Raw genomic sequence first — 24,843 nt, 5'->3', positions numbered from 1 at the left:
TAATAAGATGTTCCTCTGAAAACTGGCCCAAACAGCAATGAGGAAAAGATGCAGGGGCTCCAAACAGCACGTGCCAGTGAGGGGGTATAAAAGCGAGGGCCTCGGAGAGCTCTCTCAGCTCAGGCAGTAACCTCTCATCACTCTCAAGGAAGCAGAGGCACCTCCACCATGTCTGGAAACAGCTGTTCTGGGAAATGCCCCTCTGTGCCAGCCATCTCTCTCTGCTCCACTGACGTGAGCTGCGGAGGGCCTGTCTGCCTGTCCAGTTCCTGCCGGAGCCAGAAGTGGCAACTGGTGACTTGTCAAGATAGCTGCGGATCATCTAGCTGTGGCTCCCAACACTGTCAGCCCTCCTGTCTCGTGAGCAGCTGTGCCCAACCTGTGTGCTATGAGGCCACCATCTGTCAGCCCTCCTGTCCTGTGACCAGCTGTGCCCAACCTGTATGCTGCGAGGCCACCATCTGTGAGCCCTCCTGTCCTGTGACCAGCTGTGCCCAACCTGTGTGCTATAAGGCCACCATCTGTGAGCCCACCTGTCCTGTGACCAGCTGTGTCCAACCTGTGTGTTATGAGGCCACCATCTGTCAGCCCTCCTGTTCTGTGACCAGCTGTGCCCAACCTGTGTGCTATGAGGCCACCATCTGTCAGCCCTCCTGTTCTGTGACCAGCTGTGCCCAACCTGTGAGCTGTGAGGCCACCATCTGTGAGCCCTCCTGTCCTGTGAGCAGCTGTGCCCAACCTGTGTGCCATGAGGCCACTATCTGTGAGCCCTCCTGTCCTGTGAGCAATTGTGCCCAGCCTGTGAGCTGTGAGGCCACTATCTGTGAGCCTTCCTGCTCTGTGAGCAGCTATGCCCAACCTGTGAGCTGTGAGACCCCTTCCTGCCAACCAGTCCTCTGTGTACCCACTCCCTGCCAGCCCATTGTATGCAAACCCAGCTGTTGCCAACCAGTGGTCTGTGAGCCCACTGGCTGTCGGCCAGCGTGCCCCACACCTAGCTGCTGTCCATCTGTCTGCTCTGTGGCTAACAGCTGCCAGGAGCAATCTTGCTCGGAGCCCAGCATCTGCCAGCCAGCTACCTGTGTGGCTCTGGTCTGTAAGCCTGTCTGCCTCCGCCCTGTCTGCTGTGTTCCAAGCCCTTGTGAGCCACCTTGTGTCTCCAGCACTCGCCAAGAGCCCTCTTGCTGCATCTCCAGCATCTGCCAACCCATGTCCTCTGAGCCCAGGCCCTGCTCGCCAAGTGTCTCTGTGTCCAGTTCATGTCAACCTACCCACTACATAGTCAAGCGCTCTCGGTCTGTCTGCTGTGAGCCCGTTTCCTGCCCATCTACCTCCTGCCAACCTCTCTGCTGCCGCCTGGGATCTTCTGCATCTGCCATCTGCCAACCAAGTTGCTCTCAGACTTTCTACATACCCAGCTCCAGCAAACAGCCTTGTACTACTTCAATTTCCTACCGCCCGATTTGCCGCCCAATCTGCTCTGGACCCATCACCTACAGGCAGCCGTATGTGACATCTATATCCTACCGTCCTGTGTGCTACCGCCCATATTACTCCATCCTGCGCCGCCCCGCCTATGTCACTTCTGTTTCCTACCGCCCAGTCTGCTCCCACCTGCCTTGTGCCGACCCCTGTAAACGGGATTGTAGAAAGTCCACTTCCAGCCAACCGGATTGTGCTGACTTAACATCCCGCAAAGGGGAGGTCTCAGAGAAGAGTCCCTGCCAGCCCACTGAGGCCAAACCCACCAGCCCAACCACCCGTGAGGCCACAGCCAGGCAGCCTGCTGCCACCAAACCTGCCAACTGATAAATTGGTCTCAGCTCACCAGGTTCTGCAAAGCAAGCCACTAGCTAGAGAGAAAACTTGATTGTCTTCCCCAAAGCTCATTATGACTTAGCTAGAATCTTTTGCCATCTGCACCATCACTTGTCATTTGCTTATGCTTCAAAGAACTCATCAGAAATGTCAGTATCCTAGTGGTACAAACGAAGGCCTCCTGGGCACTGAGAGGGGGATATTCTGGTTCCTGTCTGCTGCTGCCACCAACTGAGAAGAGCTACTTTGTCACATCATCCCAAGTGTCTTTCCTGGCATAAATTTTTTTCTGTCCTCATGCATGTCCTCTTGCTGGGTGTGCTCATGTTTCTTGGGGATCTCTTCAATGTGATAAAGATATTTAACTGTCCAATAAACGTGGCTAAGTTGAAGTGACACGCTGTTCTCATTGCTCTCTTGTTAATGCCATATTCTTGTCAGCTGACTTGCTTCATCTTTGAGAGCAGATTCATTCTTTCATTCATTCATTCATTTTAAAGGGAGGAAGACTATATTCTACCCACTCTGGGTCCTTTCTGGTTGGGCTACAAATTAAATTGACATGAGACCGAATAGCAGGAGAAGATCAAACAAAGCTTTATAACATGTATACATGGGAGAAACCCGGAAAAACTGGGTAACTCGACAAGATGGTGGAGGTTCTCTTCTTAAACAGATTCAGGTAAAGACAAAGGAGGATGTTGGGCGTGGGGGGAGTCAGCTACAGGAGATTACCAGAAAAGTACAGTAAACAGCAGTAAGGTTATTATGCAGATTTAAGGCCACACCTTCCGCACTGATAAGTTTCTAGAGATGAGGTTGTCCCCCCTTCTTCCTGGTACAGAGAGGGAGATACCTTTACAAATGGAGATTTCCATTATAAATGTAAACAGAACTTTGATAAGAATGGGCTTAGCAAGGACCCTCCCAGTCTATTGATACCCAGAGTTATCTATGGTGATGGCTTGCCCTGGGGACAGGTCTTCTATCTTAAATCCTTTTAGGCAGTTATTGGGGAGGAAGGTCAAAGTTTCTCTCTGAATCTTCTGAGCCTTTATTGTCTTCAGCTCAAAATAATCCACATATCAGAGTGACACATCTTGGGGCAGCCTGCCCTCAACTACATCACATTCATCCATTCATCCATCCAACAAGCATTATGAGACAGCTGTTAGGGATTGTGTTAGGCTCTAGGAATGAGAAGACAAAAGTCTCAGTCTTCACTCTCAGGGAGCTCACTCTCCATTGGGGAGACAAGCAGAGAGACAATTACTATGTTCCATTGTGCTAAGGAATACGATAGAGGTGAGCACAGGGCACTGTGAACTCAGCAGGGCATGGGGCAACCAGGGAAGGATTCTTGGGGAATACGATACTGAAGCTGAATCTTTCAGCACAAGTAGGAATTAACCAGTTAGAAACCAGGAAGGAAGAGCTTTCTAGGCAGAGGAAACATATACAAATGAATGGGGCTTGTGAACACACTGTTCATTAGGTGAGGCTTAGGCAGAGGGGTGCTTAGAGGAGTGATGAGCTCTGAGGTCAGATAAGTAGAGAGTGCCCTGCTTTTGTTGGACCTTGTAAGAAAGACAGGGGTGTTTGGTTTTGGTGCAGGGCTGACATGATGGCATTGAGGGACTGTATGCAGGGCAGTGACAGAAACAGCCCTGGGTTTTGGGATGTCCCTCTGCCCTCGGTGTGGAGAACTGAATGGAGGAGCATGGTCTTGGATATAGGGAGACTGGGGAGGAAGCCAATGGCTTTGGAGTCTACAGTATGATGCAAATAAGTGGGGGGGTCAAACTTACAATGAGGAAGTCACCTGGATTTCTTGTGCAAGAGCTTTGTTTATGTTCTCCTAGTCCCTATAAGGCACACTCTTTGTGTAAACTCTATACATAGCCTCTTACAATCTCTAAGGACAGTGTCTCTCCAAAGTAGTGACACCTTACACTTAGTACACAGAATGAAGGGCTATCTCTTGTCTTCAAGGTGCAGCTTGGGCTATCCTAAACACAGTAGGGCATAGACCAGGGCTTCTCAACTTTGGCACTATTGACATTTTGGGCTGGATAATTCTTTGTTGTGGGGGCTGCCCTGTGCATTGTAGGATGCTAAGAAGCATCCCTGGCATCTACCAACAAGATGCTAGCAGCATCCCCTGAATGTGATGGTCAAAAATCTCCCCAGACATTGGCAAACATCCTTGGGGTGGGGTGGGGTGGGGCCAAAAATTACCCCTGTTTCAGAACCACTGGGTTAGACAAGGGCAGAGGAAAAAAGTCAAAGTGAAACTTACCCTGCACATTGGTGTTGGAGTTACTGTCTCATCAGGCCCTTGGGCTTTATCTCTGTTTCTTTCTCGAGTCAAGAGAGGAGCTGGCCAGGGTTTTAAATCTCTGTGTGAAGCATGAACTCAGTGTTTCATGTACATCACAACAATTTCGTGACATAAGATTTCTTTCTCCTATTTTATAGATGAAGAATATGAAGGACAAACAATCCAAGTGGCCATCAACAGAGTCAAGGAAATTGTGGTATATTGATGCAATAAAATATTATGCTGTGGTGAAAATGACAGAACAATGGCTGCATGCAACAACATGGATGAACCTTAGCAATGTAATGTTGATTGATATAAACAAGCCTCAGAGACCACATATATATTTAAAGTTCAAAAACAACACAGACACACATACGTGTATGTATGAGTATACATACATGAATGCATATACATATGCATACATATATACAAATATATACATCATGTACCATATATACACACACATATATATAATATATATGTTCACAAGGGAATGACAAACACAAAATTCAGGATAATCACACAGCAAGTAAGTAACATACAAATGACTAAATGGGGTAACGACTTGTTCTGTCCAAAGCCCATGTGTTTTATGTATCACCATATTTCTTGATGTGATCACAACAGCCTTTGGTGATACACTAGATGTCTTTAGTGCCTTGAACGATAGCAAAACAAAAATTCTATCTATTGAGAGGTTTCTTTTCTTTTCAGCTTTATTGAGGTATAATTGACAAATATAATTGTAAGATATTTAAAGTGTATGTTGTGATGATTTAATATATGTATATATCATATTCCTCCCATCTAGTTAATTAACACATCCATCACCTCTTACAGCTGAAATTTGTACCCTTTTACCAACCTATTGAGAGGTTTTTTTAAAAGGAGAGGAGGCAAGAGCAGAATCAGAGAAAAATATGTAAATATAAATATAAAAATGGATTGCTTTGAAACAATAAAAGTGGTATGTACGGGTATAGGATATTGGCACCTTTTTCAGATGGAAGATGACATGGTTTCTCAAATATATTCATGTTCCCATTTTAAGTGACCTATTTAGTAAGACCAAAAATATTTCCTCTTGGGAGATGAGAGCTTTGGGATGTAGGCATTCGGGAATTAAACATAGTGCAGGGATCCCTGTAGTTTGGGAGATGCCAAAATGAATAGCAATGAAATGGAGAGCAAAAGAAATGATCAATGCTGTGATATAAAAAACAATGGTAGGACGAAAGGCATTTTAATGACAAGGGTGAGGGATTTCCAGGCATGGTTCTGATCAGAAAAATTTCTCTTCCTTATGAAATGGGAAGCAGGAGAATGCCAAGGAGAAGCAACTTTGCATCTGGTACTTTGAAAATCACCTTCCAGCATTTCCAATAATTGTGAGGCAGCCAATAAGAACAAAAATAACCTGAGCAACGGCAATGCAGCTGAGGGACTCTGGGTACTTTGAACATTTGGGTAAGGAGCTAACATGGCCAATAGGGTGAGTTATTAGCAGAGCTGGAAATTGAGAGCAGCTCTCTCTGGCTCCCACAGTCATGTTCTTTCCACTCCATCATGCACTTCTGGGCTGAAGCAGACCAGGACGTGGACCGGTGTGGGATGCTGAAGTTGGTTGGTGCTGCAGAGCCCGGACAAGCCCCGAGGAGGAGGGAAGAATCAGGGAATCCCCTCACAAATCCCTCTTGGAAGAGGTTGATTTAACCTAATAACTGCTTTGCAGTGAGGTCCTTACATCACTTTTGGTTGTTGTGTTTTTACATTTATAGACTTCATATGCTGTTGACTCCATAGTATGAGCTTAACATTTCTTGATGAAACATTTTGCAGTTTTTAATTTCCAAATTAAAAGATTGCTTTTGGGTGTATTGATAAGAAAAGGGAAGTACTCGTAACAGCTTGCTCCAGCTGCTGGTTACAGTCACTGTAACCCATGAGCCAGCGTGCTCATGGGTTCAGCCTTCAATCACTATACTAGAGTTGTCCCCCCACCAAAATCCAGAAGGTCTAATCAGTGGTTAAGATCAGACGTTTCAGGGTCAACCCAACCTAGGTTTGAATCTTATTTCTACCTGTTATTACTTGTGTAATTTGGGGAACATGATTTAAACTCTTTAAGTTAGTTTTGCTACCTCCAGCAAAGTGGTGACAATTATACCCACCAACTAGGATCACTGCAAAGATTCAATGAAAAAATGCAGTCAAGGACTTGGTGCATGGTAAGTATGCTAAAAATGGAAGCATTACTCTTGTTATTATTATTAGTTGTACTAGTAAAGTTGAGTTTCAGGAAAGCCAAATGGGAAGGTTCTAGAAAGAGGTGGAGACACTGAAGTGTTCTTGGGATGCACTGCCTGATTTTCTGCTTGCCATCTCTGACATCCTCCTCTCTCAATTGGGTCAGAGCTTCATTTCCTGATGGTGCGGAACTGCATTCCTGGCGGAGGAGCGGGCTGCTTTGGCTGGGCTGCGGCCCCCTGATGAGAGGTTAGTGCAGGGGCAGGCTAGCTTCAGGGAGGCTGGAGAACATCCTGTAAAAGAGACAGCTCATCCCAGAGCAGGAGTAGCATCAAGGAATCCAAACTCAGCAGAGAAAACTGCCAACTCAATAGACAAGTTTTTAATGTGGGGACAACATCTCCCAGGCTCCTGAAGCCTGCTAACCAGATGTTTGTATGCAAATGAGTGGAAACAACAACAAGGAAAGATGCTCTATGTCATGCCAACACCCCTAGCGAAGGACTATAAAAGCCCCTAGGCATTAGATGTCTTTCTAACTCAGGTATACTGAGTTTGCAACTTCCCCGCAGGATTAGCACCAGCACCATGGAGGGCAGCTGTTGTCCTGGAGGCGCCGCGGCCGTTCCAGCTGTGGCCACCATCTCCATATGCTCAAATGACAGCAGCTTCCGAAAAGGTATCTATTTGCCTAGTTCCTGCCAGAGCAGAACGTGGCAACTGGTCACATGCCAAGAAAACTGTCAGCCATCCAGCACTTCCGCAAGTGGTTGTGAACGTGTTTCTTGCCAACCTACCTGTCTTCCAGCAACTTCTTGTGTGGGTTTTGTTTGCCAACCCATTTGCTCCTGCACAGTGTGCTATGAATATCACACTGGTCAGTCTCCTTGTCTGGTTAGCTCAAGCCAGCCTTCCTGCTCAGAGTCCACCGGTTATCAGGTAAAGTGCTGTGAACCCAGCCCCTGCCAACAAGGCTCCTGTCAGGAACATGTCTACACGTCCGGATTGTGCCAGGCAGCTTGTGGCCAATCAGTCTGCTGTGACAGTAAGTCCTGCCAGCCATCCTGCTCTGCTGAGGTAACTTCCTGTCCTGAAACATCTTGCCCACCAACCATCTGTGCGGCTAGTCCATGCCAGCCAACTTGCTGCCAAGCAGGTTCATGTCAACCTGTTGGTGGTGAAGATCAGCCTTGCAAATCAATTTATTACCAACCTATCTGCTATGTTTTCAAGTCTTGCCAATCAGTTCCCTGCCAGCCATCGACTTGTGTGTTCAGTTCTTGCAATCCTACTTACTGCGTGTCCTTCCTTTCCTGGCCACTTTACTGCGTACCAGCTCCTTCCATATCCTTCTTCTGCCAGCCAGTGGATAACTGCCAGCCCCCTTGTTCTGTAAAGAACTCTTGTAAGCCAGCCTCCTGTGGAACCATGCTTTCTGGCCAACCAACTTGTGGTGGACCCACTTCCTGCAACCAAAGTGGCTGCAGATCCCCTTCCTACCAACCAGCTTGCTGTGTGACAGGTTTAGGCAATTTGTCCAGTAGTGGCTCCAATTGCTTCCGACCAACTCCCTCAAGTCTCTGCAAAGCCTGCACCTGCTTGCCGACTTCCTAGATAGCCAGGAGTCCAGCTTCTGTAGGGGAACGCTTTGTTGAGGAAGCACTCTTCACACCTCCCCTGACGTCTGCTGCTGTCTACAAGCGCATAGCCACCACCTGGTGCCTGCCTCTGGCCAAGCATGCATGCTCTCTGCTTGCTAACTTTACTCCGAGTCCAGCTCCACATTCTCTCCAGGTGCTGACAAGGGCTTGTCAAGCCACCAAGAGATCCTCCTTAACCAAGGAGAACCTTTCAGCAACCATGGTCCACACTATAGCTTGCGTTTCCCGATGTCAATTCATTTCGCTTCAGCAAAGCTTTCTCTCCAGTTTTTCTTTCTTTTAATGAAGACTCCTTAGCTACCAACTGCTAATAAAAATATGACTGGTTAGGCATAATGAATAAAGCTCTCAGAGTGCTTTCATTCCTTTCAATACACTCCTACGTAGATTTCCTTCAGGTTACATTTGAACACAATGATGTTGGGTCCTCTAAGTCCGTAGGTCTGCATTGGTCTGCAAGGGTAGCTGGTGTCTAGAATTATAGATGCTCAAGCCGGAAGGGAGTAAGGACAAACAATTCTTTGGCTTCCAATCTTTACAACACCAAGAGCTCTTTTGAGTTGAGTGGCCTTAGTTTCCCCACAGTGAATAGACTTGGGAAGCCAAAGACAGAAATGGTCCAGGGAAGCCACAGATTAAAACAAGCATGAGGTTTCAGCCATGGAGAATAGCCAAGGGTTAATTCACTTGAAACTGCTTTTAATGATCAATTCACCTAATGGCCAATTTAAATAAAATTAAAAACTCTTTAGAAATTTTTGGAGGTTGTTTGCTAGGTTCTTGACATTTTAAGAGACAGTTTTTAAAACAATTAGTCTAAGGGAATTGTATTTCTAGTGTGTAATTATTGAATCTAAACATTTTTTAAATGGTTGGATGGTTTTCTTTTGAGGAAAGCTTAGAGGAAATTTACAGTGTGTACTTTTAGCAGTGGCACAGAGTCCTTCCTCAAGGGGATCTGCCCCCCCTTTAATCAAGGGGCTGTGGGTCTGTGAAACAATTTGTCTGAAATCCGAAAAATTCTCACACAGGTCCATGGGGGGACACATATGACGATGTTCCCTGTGGTCTTTCTGTTATGATCTTCATAGATCTTAAAGAAAATCTGTTGTCCACCACTGGGAGAGCGGGTAGGCAACAAATGGTAATTCCTTCCATGGGTATTGTGTTAGTCTGGTTCTCCAGAGAAACAGAACCAATAGGATGTATGTGTGTGTGTGTGTATAGATAGATAGATACATAGACAGACAGAGAGAGAGAGAGATTTATTAAAAGGAATTGGCTCATGTAATGATGGAGGCTGGCAAGTCCAGATCAGTAGTGTGGGCCAGCAGGCTGGAGACCAGGAGATCTGATGGTGAAGATGAAGTCTGAAGGCTGTCTGCCGGAGAACACACATTAAACAGAATAAACAGCTGTCTGTAGGAAGAGAATGGGGCATAAGGAGAACAGGAATTAAATTAATTGATATATAAATACATAAAGAAAAAAATAAATGAGACGGACCTTGCAAGCTCCAAAGATAATAATGTGTCCCATAAGAAATATGATTGACTCAATTATTTGTAATCAAAGTCCAAAAAGAAAATTAAAAAGAGGAAGAAAAAGAGAGAGGGACTTTGATATGGCAAAATATGGAATGTCTTCCAGAAAGGACATTTTGATGGATGCCATGTTTAAATTCTCTCTCCTACATTTTTCATGGAGAGTTCAGTCATGCTAGAGGAAGGATGAGGCTCTGGGAAGTGGGACGCATCTTACCTCAGTCCGGAACTGAATTTTCAACAATGTTCCTTACATTATAAGTTCAAGGAATTACATCTCCTTAAATAATTTGCTTATTGATACCAGAATTCTTGACATACCTGGAAGTTCAAATTTCATTTTGCAAGAGTTTTTTGACCTGTGTAAGTCTATCTTATTCTTTTTACGATTCCAATTACGGATTTCTCTGTTGTACTGGCAAATGTTTTTCACTGGCCATCTGCCAATGTGAAACCATACGTTTTAACCATGTCGAGTGTAAAAGGTGTGTTGGGAAGCTTTGTGTCTCTTCCTGTGCTTGGCAACAGCTTAAATGACAGCATTTATGAGCTCCTCTTAGGTTTGCTACAACTTATCCATAAAACATCTGAACTTCCTGTTACAAACAATGTTCTGCTGAGCCTGAACATGCTTGTAACTAAATCTTTATTTACATTTATGTCCAGGGTAGGGGAGTAACTTTAAAAATTCAGGAAAGTTTTGAAAAAAATATTACAAACACCCACCACCCAGAATTAATATTTTCTTACATCTGCTTTGGATCTTCAGAAAATATGACTGAAATCAAACATTACTGATAAAGTTGAAGTCTCTTTGTACTCTTCTCCAGTCCCATTTATCTCTACCCGTCTCAGGTACAACCTTGGGCACCCTTCTAGTCACTGTTTGTTTATATAAAACTATAAACAATGTATAATATTTATGAAGTATTTGAAAAATATATAATATTATATTTTGGAAATTTAAGAATTTACATACACAATATAAAATTATGTAATTTACTTTTTTCCTTCATTACCACTTTTAAGAATAAAATTTTTATTAAGAATTGAAATTTATATTAATAATTAATATAATTATCATTTGTTTATTATCAATCACAATTGATAATTCATAATTAATACAAAAATGTATTAATTATTAAGAATAAAAGATTTTAATTGCATTTTGACACACGGATCTCTTTCATTATATTGGTTATCTATTGCTGCATAACAGAAGACTCCAAAACTTAGTGGCTGAAAACAACAAACATTTATTATCTCACTGTTTCTGTGGGTTAGAAATCCAGGTGTGAGTGAGTTGGGTACCTCTAGCTCAGGGTCTCTTATGAGGCAGTTGCTGAGGTGTTGGCTGGGGCTGCAGTCATATCCTGGCTTGGCTAGGGGAGGATTCACATCGAGCTCACTCATGTGCTGTCGACACGCCACAGGCTCTCACCAGCTGTTGGCCAGAGATATTGTCTCCTTGCCACGTGGGCTTCTCCAAACACTGGTTAACTGTCCTCGTGGCATAGCAGCTGCATTCACCCAGAGGAAGTGGTCCGAGAGAGAGAGAGAGAGAGAGAGAGACAGAATGAGCACCCTCATGGAATTTGCAGTCCCTTTACAGGCTAATCTTGGAAGTGACATCCCACCATGTTCACTGTACTCTATTCACTAGAAGAAAGTCAGTAAATCCAGCCCACACTCAAGGGGAAGAGACTACACAAAGACATGAACACCGGGAGGTGGGACAATGGGAAGGCATCTTAGAGGCTGCCTACTACAGTCTGCCTTTTGGCCCTCACAATGATTCACATGCTAAATGTATTCCCTCTCTCCTAAGGTCCCCCCAAATCTCATCTTATAACAGCATAAGCTCAAAGTCTAGAATGTCACGACTGAAATCAGGTCCAAGTGTGGATAAATCTCCTCAGACATGGTTCCTTAAGAACAGCTCCTAGACAATTCTTCTAGATCTGTAGACTTGTGAAATTAGAGACAAGTTATCTGGCTCTCACATACCCAACATATAATGGTGGGACAAGCATAGGTTAACTGCTGTAGACATTCATTTTCTAGAAGGGAGGAAATGAGAGGTACAAAGAAGTCATTGGTTCAATTCTGAAATCTACTTGGGCAAATGTTGGAAGTTCCTTGATTAGGTTTCAATGCCTGGAAATACTTCTCCATGGCTCTTGGCTCTGCCCTTTAGGATCTTGGTTCCGAGCACTGAATCATCTTTCCTTTTTCATGAAAAATAGCATGAGTTTGTGGCTGAGCAGCAATCTCAGCCTGTTTTCTGCCAGTAGAATTCTGGGGGTCCAAAGACTTCTCCTCATTCTGTACTGTTTCTGTACTCCTCTGTTCAAGCTGGATATGTTTTTGCATAAATAATTTTTATAAGAAAATTGTGGTTCTCTTGCAAATTATCTTGGGGTTTACTCCATTAGACAAAAGTCACTCCCACAAATCACTTTGAGGTAAACTCTTCTCTACCTCAGGCCCCTGCTATGATAGGTGAGGACAATGTCCTTGAGGTTCTGGAAGCTCCACTGTTTTATCTGAGAGGTACTTATTTAATATCTTTAGAGGGGCTTCTGTGTCCAACTGTTTCTAATTTTTTTCATTTCTGAAATGAAAATTCTTATTTCTTAACCTTTGACTTTCTCAGATCTTAAAAGATCTTATAGCCACACCTGGGCTTCATCTTTATACCATGCTTTTCTGTCAGTGCCTTGGATTTCATATTTTCTTGGAAGTCATTTCTTAATTTTAGCACCATTTGCCATCTAAAGAGGCTGAGAATTTTCAAAACAATCAAGTTCAGAATCTTTTCTGTTTATCAGTCCTTCGCTCAATTTATCTCTCTCCTCTCACGTTTCCTTATAAGCAGCAAGAGGAAACCAAAGAACACCTTCAACATTTTACTTGGAAATTTCCTTAGTTAGATCACCCAGTTCATCAGGCATTTTTCTACTTTCCACAAAACTGCACGTGACAGTGTTGCTGAACTTTCTGCCACTGCATAACAAGGATTCTCCTTTCTCCATTTTCCAATATGCTCGTGGAATCTCTGGATCAGGAATTCAGACATTCCCCAGCAGTGATAGTCTATAATCTATGATGTCTGGGACCTCAGTTGGAAATGTTCAAATGGCTAGGGCCTAGAATCATCTGGAGGATTTCTTCACCCACGTGCTTGGTGCCTGGGCTGGGATGACTTGAAGGCTGGGCTTAGTTGGGACTGTTAACCAGAGTGCCTAGATGTGGCATTTCTGATTGACTTGGGCTCCTCACAGAGTGACGACTGGTTTTAGAGAGGGACCATCACAGGAGGGAGCACACAAATAAGGTCTGCAGCAATGCTGGCAGAAAGTGGATCCACTGCAGGTTTGGCCACAGCAGCTGGACTCATGTCAAGTGGGCTGGCAGCAGGTGGTCCTGGAACAGGTGGTCCTGCAGCAAACGGGCTGGCGCCAAACGTTGCGGCACAAATGGGTCATGATGTCAGGTGTGGAGAGTGGGCTTTTACGTAGAGCCAACTTTCCCAGAATCTGAGAATACGTTCTTCCCTGCAGCTTTTAATATATTGGTTTTGCAAAAATTAGTATCATTGAGAAGGAAAGATCCTTTCTTTATTACTATATATGGTATTCTCTATGACTCTGCAGTATGGTTTGTAGGAAGTTGTTGACTAAATGTGCTAAATATCATTAAAGAAATAGACTGGTTGATTTCTCATTTGGATAATCAAGTTGGTTCCACCTTTGTGTTGATGAGGTTCAGGAAATTATCCTGGTAGTGAGTAACTGGAATGGGATGAGAGAAAAGCTCATGGCCAATGAAGAGGCCAAGGAACTGAGAGGTCAAGATGTTAGATGAATTATCCGTATGGAAGTTGAATTCGCTAAACATAAAGACTAGTCTAGAGGTGGCAAGAAAGACAGTGATCTACAAATGAATGAGTGGAAATGCCTGGAAACTGATAGAAAACAGCCAAAAGGAAGGGTAATTGCAGTACAAGTTGATGGTGTGAACTTCAAAGCAACTAAAGTTTTTTTTTTTTTTTAACATTTTAAAAACACTTTATTGAGGTATGACTGACATACAAAAAGCTGTACATATTTAATGTATACAACTTAATGTGTTTGGAGATAATATATACCCATGAAACCATCACTACAATCAAGTCCTTAAACCTATTCATCACCTCCAAATGCTTCCTCCTGTTCTCTTTATTTTTTTAATTTAACTTCCTTTTTGAAAATACTTGTTTTCTTTTGAGGTAGGAACACTGGATTGGTGGTTACCAGAGGGGAAGGGGGGAGGAGGGTGAAAGGGATAATTCGGTACAACTAAAGTTTTTGGAGGAGGAAAGAGGAGAATGATTTTGTTAGTGGCAAAGCCACTTTGAGAAGTAGGTTTCCTACTCTGATGAGTGCCTTGGTCAAAATTCAGGACAATGAAGCCTGGATGATCATTGATTTCATAAAATCTTAATGGTTTAAGGGATCTTGTGAATCAGTTCGCCAAATTGTCTATTTATTTACACAATCATTCTGTGACATCCCTATTACTTTTATTTGAATCTATGCTTGACCATCTCCAGAGAATGGGACACTCCACCTCCCAAGGAAACACTGCTTCTCTGGACAGCTTCAAGAGTGAGTTTTCACTTATTTTTGCCTTCATTAGTATTTATAGCTCCCATGATTGGTTTTGTTTCTTGACTCCATAAGGCCACACAGAAGATACATCTTCTACAGACAGATATTTCCGTATTCAGAGACCACTGGGGCATGCCTTTCTCCCAAAGGTCTTCTTTTCTCTAAGATAGTTATCACCAGATCTCTCCATTCTTCATCATGTGATTTGAATTCCAGTTCCATTCTCAGGATAGTTGCTCTCCTCAAAGTACTTTCCAATTATTCAATATTCCTTTAAAAGGGACATGATCAGAGCCTAACTCAAGATCTAGCTGTTTTCTAACTGGCCCAGGCTGTGGAGAATCCTCCTCCTCCTTTGAGTATAGATCATATTTCCTCTAGGTCATGTCTGCCCAATGATGTAATTAAGAAGTATTTTTTAAGTTATATATCTCAGCCCCCACCAGGAAGTTAGCTGGAATTTGAATGACTAAGTCCGTATTTAGTGAGGTGACATCTGCTCTCTTGTAGGGGCTGCTTCTGTCACACCTCAAATGGTTTCCTGTTCCCTCTTGTTGATATACCCCGCTCCTGCCTTTGCATGCCTATCGCTAAGCTCATATTCCTACCCTCGTCATAGTGATGTCCTTATTGTCGTTGCATGGGAGAGAGAGTTCTTCAGGTTCAGGTTTAATATCAACCTCATATATATGGCTCTTTAATTTGAGTTTGAGTTAACCATAGTGTTTCCTCCCTAGTAACCTCTGGATGCTTTGAGTACCTGCAGAAAAGACTATCCAGTGGATCTGCTCCAAGCTGTCTGCCAATTTTCCCTCTAATACATCTCTTACCTAGGGTCTCAGCTGGGATGAGGGATCAAGTGCTTATTATTAATGTACGAAGTGGGATGCTGTCATTGGAAATGAGACATATCTTGGCAGTTGCCATGGAATTCAATCCATATTTCTGCACTCTTTTCATAAGATGAGGGTCCTTTTCAATTGCCTTGCTGAAATCCAGATTCATTTTCTACTGAATTTCACTGATAACTAATCCAGCAAAAATAAAAAATTAAATTATTTGACATGACTTGGTCTAAGTGGTCTCATGTTCTATCTTTTTCTAAGGATTCACAAAGGATCTTTTCAACAATTCATTCTAGAATCTTTTTCTCAGGTGAGATCGAACTTACAGGTGTATGGTTTGCAGAAACTCGAAAACGGAAGGGTATTTGCTTGTCTCAACATGTTTGCTGTCTCTTGTTCTCTAAGATTCCTCAAATATCAATGTGTGGTTTACCTCTAAGTGCTCTGAGACATAACGTGCACAGCATACGTGACGTGAATTTATTTAGAAAATCTGGGTGCTTGTAAAATCTATTTGTCCTTATAAATGTTTAGTCATTTTTCCCATTTGATTATTCCCTGTTGTCTGAAAAGACACACACCAAATAAGAGTCTTTCTAGCATAGTCTTCACATTCTCTGTGCTACATTCCACAGGAAGATCTCAGATCTTATCTCATTGCCAGGTCTCAGCATGAACTAAGGAGAACAGACCCCTTTTATAATCCTGGATTTTCCTTGCCAGATACTGACATGTTGATAGCTCGTGGATCATGAGTTGGGTGAGAGGTGGATGCAAATGTGTCATGCAAAAAAAAATTAGCAGCATCACAGTGAGGAACTTATATTAAACTTCTTGGTGTTATTTTGAAATGTTTAATCTCCTTATTCAGATCAAAAGGAATTAAAATCTCTCTTTTTCTCTCTCTTTCACTGTTGCAGGTTTTCCCATTTGGTTTGGAAGGAAAAATTATAATCTTCATTTTTCTTTTATTATAGAAATAATTCATGCTTGAGGGGGAAAACAATGTATGAACACAAACTGGAAAACCCTGGTACCCAATACCCCTCCCAAATCCCTCTCCCTTGGGGCAAACTACTGGTTTCTGTATATTGTGCCCTCCTCTGGGGTTTTTCTTTCCCTTTGCAGATGGTTGGTTGTTTTCCCTGTTTGAAAGATGGAAGAAAAAGAAAAAGGAATATTAATTTATATATCTCAAGCACAAACACAAGATCATCAACACAAAGTAATAGACCTTTGTCCTGTTTGATGGCATCCTTACTCTGCTTACAATCATTTTATAAAAAACATACCTTTCCATTGTGTTTTTTATTTTTTTCCTTTGTGAGGTTTTTTTGTTTGTTTGTTTTTGTTTGTGTTTTCCAGTCTCAGAGCATCCAGAACTATTTTTCCCATGGGTGTCTACCATCCCTGTTTAAAGCCCAGTTCATGAACTTTTCTTCCTAATTAATAAGTACTTTCTAATATAATTAAGTACTATTCTTTAAGTTAAATATCTTAGCCTCCACCAAGAAATTTCCTGGGATTTAGAATGTGGTGGCATCTGTCCTCTTGTGAGGGCCACGTCTGTCACTCCTCAGATATTCAATTGCAGACATTCAATTATTTTTGATCTACAAAAATGAAAGTTTCATATGGTTCAAACTAATGTATTCCCTACTTGGCATTTTTCAATCAAATCCTAATACACAGCTCCTTACAACTCTTTCTGGTATCTTTATATACCGGAAAGTATTTTAAAAGGCATTAAGACAATAACCACACACAGGAAAATATTTTAAAAGGAATTAAGACAGCTTAAGCCATTCTTTCTACCAGTGTCTTTTATTTTTTTTTTGAAGAGATTGTCCATGTACTTTTATTACAAAAAACAAAAAAAGAACAAAGATTCCTTCATGATATCAAACTGTTAAAACTATGTATTGACAATCATTGCCTTTTTATCACTAAATGAATTTATTCTTTATAGAAGCTATTCATTTTTCTTAAAATTTTTATGCATTATTCTAATAGTAGTTGTTTAATTGTACTTAAATCATGGGATCGTTAAGCCAAGAAGAGCTATACCCAAGAGATAGACGCATATAAGCAGCAAAATATAAGCCTTGATAAATCTTGCATGTAGTTGTTTTCATTATTGTAAATAATTGATTAATACTATACAGCTTTACATACTCAATAAAGACTGATAACACTTACACTTGATATAAAAGGAAAGATTGCATCTAATGACTTGAATCTAATGAGGCTTGAATTATTTGACACCTTTCCATCTTTCTGAACTCATGTGCTTTCTCACCCAATTTCATTACATCTTCTAATCTGCATTTTCTTCCCTTTACCTAAATTGACTTAGTTTGTTCCCATCTTTGGCCCTTTCACTTGTTGAGTCTCTGCCTGGAATGCCTCTCTGGACCTTTACATCCCCTACCTTTCAGTTCAAAATTTCACCATTGTCTTCTTTTTTGTTTTTTAAATTTTTTGTTTATTGCAGTAACATTGGTTTATAACATTGTATAGATTTCAGGTATACATCATTATACTTCTATTTCTGCATAGATTACATCATGCTCACCACCCAAATACTAATTACAACCCATCACCACACACATGTGCTGAATTAGCCCCTTCGCCCTCATCCCTCTCCCCTTCCCCTCCGGTAACCACCAATCCAATCTCTGTCTCTATGTGTTTGTTTATTGTTGTTATTATCTACTACTTAATGAAGGAAATCATACGGTATTTGACCTTCTCCCTCTGACTTATTTTGCTTTGCATAATACCCTCAATGTCCATCCATGTTGTCACAAATGGCTGGATTTCATCGTTTCTTATGGCTGAGTAGTATTGCATTGTGTATATATAGCACATCTTTATCCATTCGTCCCTTGATGGGCACTTAGGTTGATTCCAAATCTTGGCTATTGTGAATAACGCTGCAATGAACACAGGGGTGCATGTATCTTTACGCATTGGTGTTTTCAAGTTCTTTGGATAAATACCCAGCAGTGGAATAGCTGGATCATATGGTAGTTCTATCCTTGATTTTTTGAGGAATCTCCATACTGTTTTCCATAGTGGCTGCACCAGTTTGCACTCCCACCAGCAGTGTGTGAGAGTTCCCTTCTCTCCACATCCTCTCCAACACATGTTGTTTCCTGTCTTGTTGATTATAGCCATTCTGACGGGCGTGAGGTGATATCTCATTGTAGTTTTGATTTGCATTTCCCTCATAGTTAATGATTTTGAACATCTTTTCATGTGTCTGTTGGCCATCTGTATATCTTCTTTGGAGAAATGTCTGTTCAGGTCTTTTGCCCATTTTTTAATTGGGTTGGTAGTTTTTTTGTTGTTGAGATGCATGAGTTCTTTATATATTTTGGAGATCAACCCCTTATCAGATGTATGGTTTGCAAATATCTTCTCCCAATTGTTAGGTTGTCTTTTCGTTTTGTTGATGGTTTCCTTTGCTGTGCAGAAGCATTTTAGTTTGATGTAGTCCCATTCGTTTATTTTTTCTATTGTTTCTCTTGCCCGGTCAGACATGGTGCTTGAAAATATGTTGCTAAGACCGATGTCGAAGAGCCTACTGCCTATGTTTTCTTCTAGAAGTTTCATAGTTTCAGGTCTTACATTCAAGTCTTTAATCCATTTGGAGTTAATTTTTGTGTATGGTGTAAGGTAAGGGTCTACTTTCATTTTTTTGCATATGGCTATCCAGTTTTCCCAACACCATTTGTTGAAGAGACTTTCTTTTCTCCATTGTATGTTCTTGGCTCCTTTGTCAAAGATTAGCTGTCCAGAGATGTGTGGGTTTATTTCTGGGCTTTCGATTCTATTCCATTGATCTGTGTGTCTGTTCTTGTGCCAGTACCATGCTGTTTTGGTTACTATAGCTTTGTAGTATATTTTGAAATCAGGGAGTGTGATACCTCCAGCTTTGTTCTTTTTTCTCAGGATTCCTTTAGCTATTCGGGGTCTTTTGTTGTTCCTACCAGTGTCTTTTAGAATGGAATTTTGCCTGTCATTTTTCTGATTGTTTTGGTATCTATTTAACAACCAGGATACACATCAGACTTGTCCTGAGAAATTCCATTCCCAAAGAGCAAAAATTGTGTTATTTCTCTTATTTTGGTAATTCCAAATGTGAGATTGACGTAATGGACTTTAATAAAGTTCATTTGAAGAAGTGTGAAAGGAAGACATTTTAGACGTGTGTAAAGAGCCTATGAGTCCCAAACGTAACACCTGGAATTTTCCCATCTGTGTGGCATATGACATTTGGTGTTATTTTTGTTGATTTCATTAGTTTGCCCATATAAATAGGTTCACCTTATAATAATAGTCTAGTGACATCAGGAAGTAAGTTTCTCTTATAACCCACTTTCTCAGAAACTTCTTGGATATGCCCTGAAGCTAGCTGGAGCTGGAGAAATATTTGATGATAGTGATTTAATGCTGAATAGTCCAGAGCTGTTGCAAACAAAACCAGGGTGTTGCTCTTTCAGTGGGCTACTTGCTTACACTCAAAGGCAGCCCTGGATGGGGTCCATAATCTGAGCCCAGTGCCTTAAAATTTGGCCTCTTGCCTTTGTGGTGTGGGAATAGATATGGAAGAATTTTGGAAAATACAAAATATCCTCTCAATCCAAGTGCTTATGAAGGGCACACTGTACACATAATCTAGGTTACAAAATGATATTCGAGATGAGTAGAGTTTATTAGGCGATAAACTGGGAAATGCATTAGCTGCAAAGAAGACAATTCAAATGACCATAGTGGGTAGAAAACAAATTATAAACACGTTGAAGAAGTGTGAAAGGAAGATATTTTAGAGGTGGAAAAATTAACCAATTATTCAGACAATCAGCAGGGGTGAGGATGGGGATGGAGAATTGTACCCGTATCCAATTTCTAATGATACTCATTAGCTAAAACCAAACCATCACTAGTGGCCATGAAGCCCAAGTGTTCAACAAGGGCAATGAAGACTAGGATGTGTTTTTCCAAACCAAATTCTGCTATTCCCTGATAACCTATTATTTAACCAGAGGAATAAATATAAGTACCCTGTTTTACATGTGTCTCAAACCAATGGAAAAGAAGTTAACTCCATTGAACTGAACTACCAGGAAAGGGGGAAGGAAGAGTAAGTCACTCAATGCAAGGAGGTCCACCTGTCATGGATGCACCAGGTGCACCTCTTTTAGGACAGACCTGTACGAAGAAAGTTAATATTTACTGGTTTAGAGCAAAGAGAAAGAGGAGAAAGCAGTGATTCAGGCGTTGAACAGAATGAAGATTTGATAATTTGAAATATGGAAAACCCTATAAATGCTATTATAAACAACAACAACGACAATAATAAATCCCCTATTGTATAATAGCTAATTGTGCAATAGTTGAGAGAGAGATTTTTGAAAGTCTTCACGGACATTGTAAGTTATTTTTAAGGGTCAGTAAGAAAAACAGTTCTTGTAATTCAAATCCTGGTACATAACCTGCAAATGCTCACTACTTCCTGAAAGAGTCTGTCCCCTGTTTCAGTCAGCTCAGATTGTATGAAAATTTTGTCTGATGCTGATACCCATCCAGTCTCTTTATATCTTAGATTCCCCATGATTTCCAAATTTTCAAATATCACCAACAAGAATTCAGTGTCCTCACTTGGAAAGTGTTTCAATATTTGGGAAGTAATTTGTCTAAGGTCAGGAAACTAGAACTTATTTAGAGAAACTAAATTTTCTTCTACACTGTTTACATCCATTTGGGGCCAGTAATCCTTCTTTCCAATTTTTTTGCTACACAATTCTGTTCAAATATTACTTTTGCATACGTAAGTAATATTGAGAAGTCCTCCTTTTTATGTCATAATCATAATTTTCCCAATGGATCTTAAGTGAAATCTCATTTCTTCTTATAATCACCTATTTGTGTGAGGAAAAAATACTCTTTTTTGGTCTTAGTTGTTTGTTTTAGATATTAAGTATATTTATGCTTTGCTGTATTTATTACTGTTGGGCACCTAGAGGGAAATGCTTGGGAAGAACTGGGCTGACTTTGTTAGGAATCAACCTGAAGAGGTAGAAGATCATTGAAATTTGTCCTTTTTCCACCTTGATCTTTGTTCGAAGAAAGAATCTGAGTGAGACTGAAGAGCCTGTTTTTTATCATGCCCTTATCTTGGATGAGGAATGATTTTGTTTAGAAAGAAGGTCTGCAGGCTTTCTGGTGGGGACAGGTTACAACCCCTGTGAACACAGGAGTAATAAAGGATAAATGAAGTGGGCATTCTTTCCTTATCTAGTTTACACTATCTACACTATTACGGCTTTTTTGATTTATATCTTGGGCATGAAGGAAGAGTCTGATAGTGGGCCCTTTTGGTGTTGTAAATCAGAGATCCTCAAAGGAGAAGGCTTGGGGTGAGCTAACACAGGATTCTACTCCTCCTGGAAAAGGCCTCTCATTGAGAGATTTTCGTGGTGTCAGGAAGAAAAGATTGTTGTGTCAGTCTTGAGATAGGACAGGGCCAGCCCTCTAGGGCCCAGTTTCCAGCAACATTTGTAAACAGACACATTTCTTAGTAGACTCTTTAAGATCTTCCCATAAGTTCTTGGCAATAGGGTGGCTGAAGGAATAACGATGAGAATGACCTAAAATTGTGGGTTTGATTCACTGATCTTGGAGAAGCCAAGGATCAAGGGAGCCTCCCTGAGCAGCTCAGACCGGGCTTGGAGATCTGAGGCACCAAAGGACCAGGAAAAGGGAGAGGAGTGGACTGATGGCACGAATTCCAAAATGCTCAAGGGATTTGAGGAGCAAAGACAAAAGGCCTATGTCTGAACCACAATATCAATTATGAAACATGCCCACATTTGTAACTATGTCAGATTTATATACGCAGTCTTTTTTATTCCACTTAATTTAGTCCCTCTTTATGAATGAATAATTGGGAGCTCAGCCTCATAACAAAAGGAATCAAGAACCTAAGATTAGCCTTCTGACCATAACCCCCACCCTCCAATGGTGCCTGAATCTAATGGTGTGGTGGGTGGAAACCTAGTAAATGGCAACGAAAGGACAATCCTGACTAAGATCTGTGATTAATTTTATAAAACTTGGCTCAGTTATTCTGTCCTAAATTGCAAACACCCTCAGATGACCTTCCTTATCCAAATAAGGTTATCAGTGTGGCCTCTGGTCACAGGATACGGGGAGAGACTGGAAGTACTTTGTAAATGTGTAAAATGCTTTCCCAAGGGAAGTATTTAAAGGACTCAGGGCTCATATCTGGCAGAGTTTTTAAGATGAGTAGAGATTATTAAGAGATTAACCAGAAAGGCTCTATTATAGCTAGAAAGGCCACTCAAAGTTATCATAAAAGGTAGGGAAAAGGAAACACGAATAATGCAGCAATTGGGGAAAAACGTTGCTATGTAGAAATATCGAGTGATTGCAGTTACTAGGCCCTGAACAATCAGCCTTGAGGATATGGTTTTTAAAGAAATATTAAAGGACTGAGCTGGAATCACACTAGGAAGGTAGATCTTGTCATCATTTGCAAAGGCTCTCTAACCACCTGAGCTGGGGCTACATAAAGATGTACACCTGAAATTTATACAATGTTATAAACCAGTGTTAACCGCAATAAAAAAAAAAGACTGAAGTGTTGTGAACATCTCTTTGATCAACTACAACTAACAATTCTTAATATTCTAAATTTCTCTATTTGCAGAATACCCTTTTTTTTTAGAGTAATGTCTATTTTTTATTAAAGTGGGAATCATAATTTTCTTTCTGATTCTTAATCCCATATTTTCTTTGTGTTACCTCCAAGTCTATAAGATTCCTATTTCTTTTGTGACTAATTTGACTTTTTTGTTGTTGTTGCATCAGGTGCCTTCAATAGTTAATTTGACTTTGAAATAGCTTCTTTTGTTGTCATTTCTAAAAGTTTTCCCATTCTCCTTAAATTAAATGAAATTTATCCCAGAGTTTGGGCTTGGAATCTAACATTCATTCTCTTTTCAAGCACATACACGAGAAAAATCTCAAGGCGCACATTCTGAATCATGTACAATGGGAGAGATTCCAAGGAGGAGGTTTCCAGTGATGAAAGAATTGAGCATTCCTGCTCTGAATGGAGGAAACAAAGACTGAGACTGGTTTTCTGAAATTAACTTGTTCTTTCCATAACAGTATTACATTGCACTACAGTGCCTAATCTAGGGATTGACTTTCGTGTTGGATCCAAATCATAAGAAGAGTAAATTAACTAAAGTGTAATCACTAATGTAACTCACAGGAGGGAGGGAAGGAATATGATGGGTATGTCACTCATAACAAGCTGGTGATGTTAGATTACAACCCAGTGAACAAAGACACGAGAAATAAGATCAATGCAACATTCTGATGACGACTCTACATGACTGAGGATACTTTTTTAAAAAAATATTTTGGAAAAGAAGAGAAAGGTAAATAAACCCCAAGCCATCCGAAAATACAATTAGAAATATCATAAATAGATATTATGGTAGAAATGAGCCAAAGCATAAATTTCATCCTGGATACTCACAATGCAGTCATATGAGTGAGGATGCATGACAAGTGTGGACCACAGGGAGATATCACTCAAGACTCGAAATCTACATTAAAAGAGACCAAAACCAAATTACATAAAGTTACCTTAAAAAGAAGGATATCTTCAAAGTCTGAGGAATTGATTCAGATCTTACTGAAGATACAAGAAATGTAAAACTTAAATGAGGGTGTTGGTGAATCGTGGAAACTCAGAGTTAAGACCAGTGCTGAGGCAAATGTTGGCAGTGCACAGCTAAGCACTGCTCAGAGGAGATGGATAGTTGTGGGACTGTGAGTTTTCAAGTTCCATTGGCAAGATCTATTGTGAAATGGGTGCGTCAAATGCCACCCAGCATTTGGTTCCTTTCACTTCCATACTTATTCCTTACTCATGTGGTGGTTGAGAAGTTCCTGTTACAGTTAATTCTCCTGTAAGTTCATAAATAGGCAGCCTTGCTTTATGGGCTTGGCTATGAGTCTGCTCCAAGAGGTGGCTTCACCTTTGGTATATAAACACAATCAGGTCTCCTCGAGTCTGCAGGCTCAAGGCTGGTCCCCGATAACTTTATCAAGGCTGTCAAGTCTGCCCTGAAATCCTTTTGGAAGACAGTCTTATTTTTCTTTCCAAGGGAATGCCAATTATCATGACAGTGTGTATGTTTTATTTAAAGCATTATGTATTTGAATGTTTATGGACTTTAGAGAATGATAACATGTAAGTAAGCAATCAATTAAATAATAACGGGGCAAGGCAGAGAGTGTTTCGAGACCTCAAGGAATCTCAGGCATGGAAGGAATCCTGATAAACTTCCTGCCAAGTGGTTGTCAGTTCCAATGCTCGAATGTCTAGCAATCAAAAATTCATACACCCAGGGTGGTCTGTTCCATCTTTGGGAAGCACTTTTAAAGAATTTCTTCACATTTCAGGCTACACTCACTCCAGGCCCCCTGAACTTTTTCTCCACCGGAAGCATCTGTGTCTGTACAATCAGAATGGTATTTCTGAGCACTTCCCTACCCTTGTTAGTTCTGCCCTCTATTTCAGTGCCCTTTGCCAGGAAATCACATTCTTTTTCCTTTAACCATGGCAATTATCTCCCTGCTCTGTAGAATGCAGTTCCAGTCAAGCAAGCATTTCCCTGACTGGTTATCACAAATTTTAAGACAGTC

At 41.2% G+C, this 24,843-nt stretch overlaps 2 protein-coding genes across 3 annotated transcripts; both read left to right on the top strand.

Moving 5' to 3' along the window:
- Positions 1-168: 168 nt before the first annotated feature.
- Positions 169-1,809, top strand: KRTAP16-1 (keratin associated protein 16-1). Of its 2 annotated transcripts, XM_087440221.1 has the most exons (2): positions 169-393; positions 454-1,809. In XM_087440221.1, exons 1-2 carry the CDS (start codon positions 169-171, stop codon positions 1,807-1,809), a joined length of 1,581 nt encoding a protein of 526 aa, XP_087296347.1. The 2 variants fall into 2 exon arrangements, with proteins under 2 accessions (XP_087296347.1, XP_087296346.1); XM_087440220.1 differs by having other exon boundaries at positions 169-1,809.
- Positions 1,810-6,976: 5,167 nt separating this feature from the next.
- Positions 6,977-8,002, top strand: KRTAP29-1 (keratin associated like protein 29-1). Its single transcript, XM_004434870.3, has one exon. The coding sequence runs from the start codon at positions 6,977-6,979 to the stop codon at positions 8,000-8,002; it is 1,026 nt and encodes a 341-aa protein (XP_004434927.2).
- The last annotated feature ends 16,841 nt before the right edge of the window (positions 8,003-24,843 follow it).

This window comes from Ceratotherium simum, chromosome 16, assembly GCF_057802395.1.
Source record: "Ceratotherium simum simum isolate JZ-2026a chromosome 16, ASM5780239v1, whole genome shotgun sequence".
Taxonomy (NCBI): domain Eukaryota; kingdom Metazoa; phylum Chordata; class Mammalia; order Perissodactyla; family Rhinocerotidae; genus Ceratotherium; species Ceratotherium simum.
Note: the sequence above shows the minus strand (reverse complement) of the source record. Positions and strands in the feature narration are given on the sequence as shown.

Excerpts from the sequence above, each read along its gene's own strand:
- KRTAP29-1 (XM_004434870.3), top strand. The coding sequence starts at position 6,977 with ATGGAGGGCAGCTGTTGTCCTGGAGGCGCCGCGGCCGTTCCAGCTGTG.
- KRTAP16-1 (XM_087440220.1), top strand. The coding sequence starts at position 169 with ATGTCTGGAAACAGCTGTTCTGGGAAATGCCCCTCTGTGCCAGCCATC.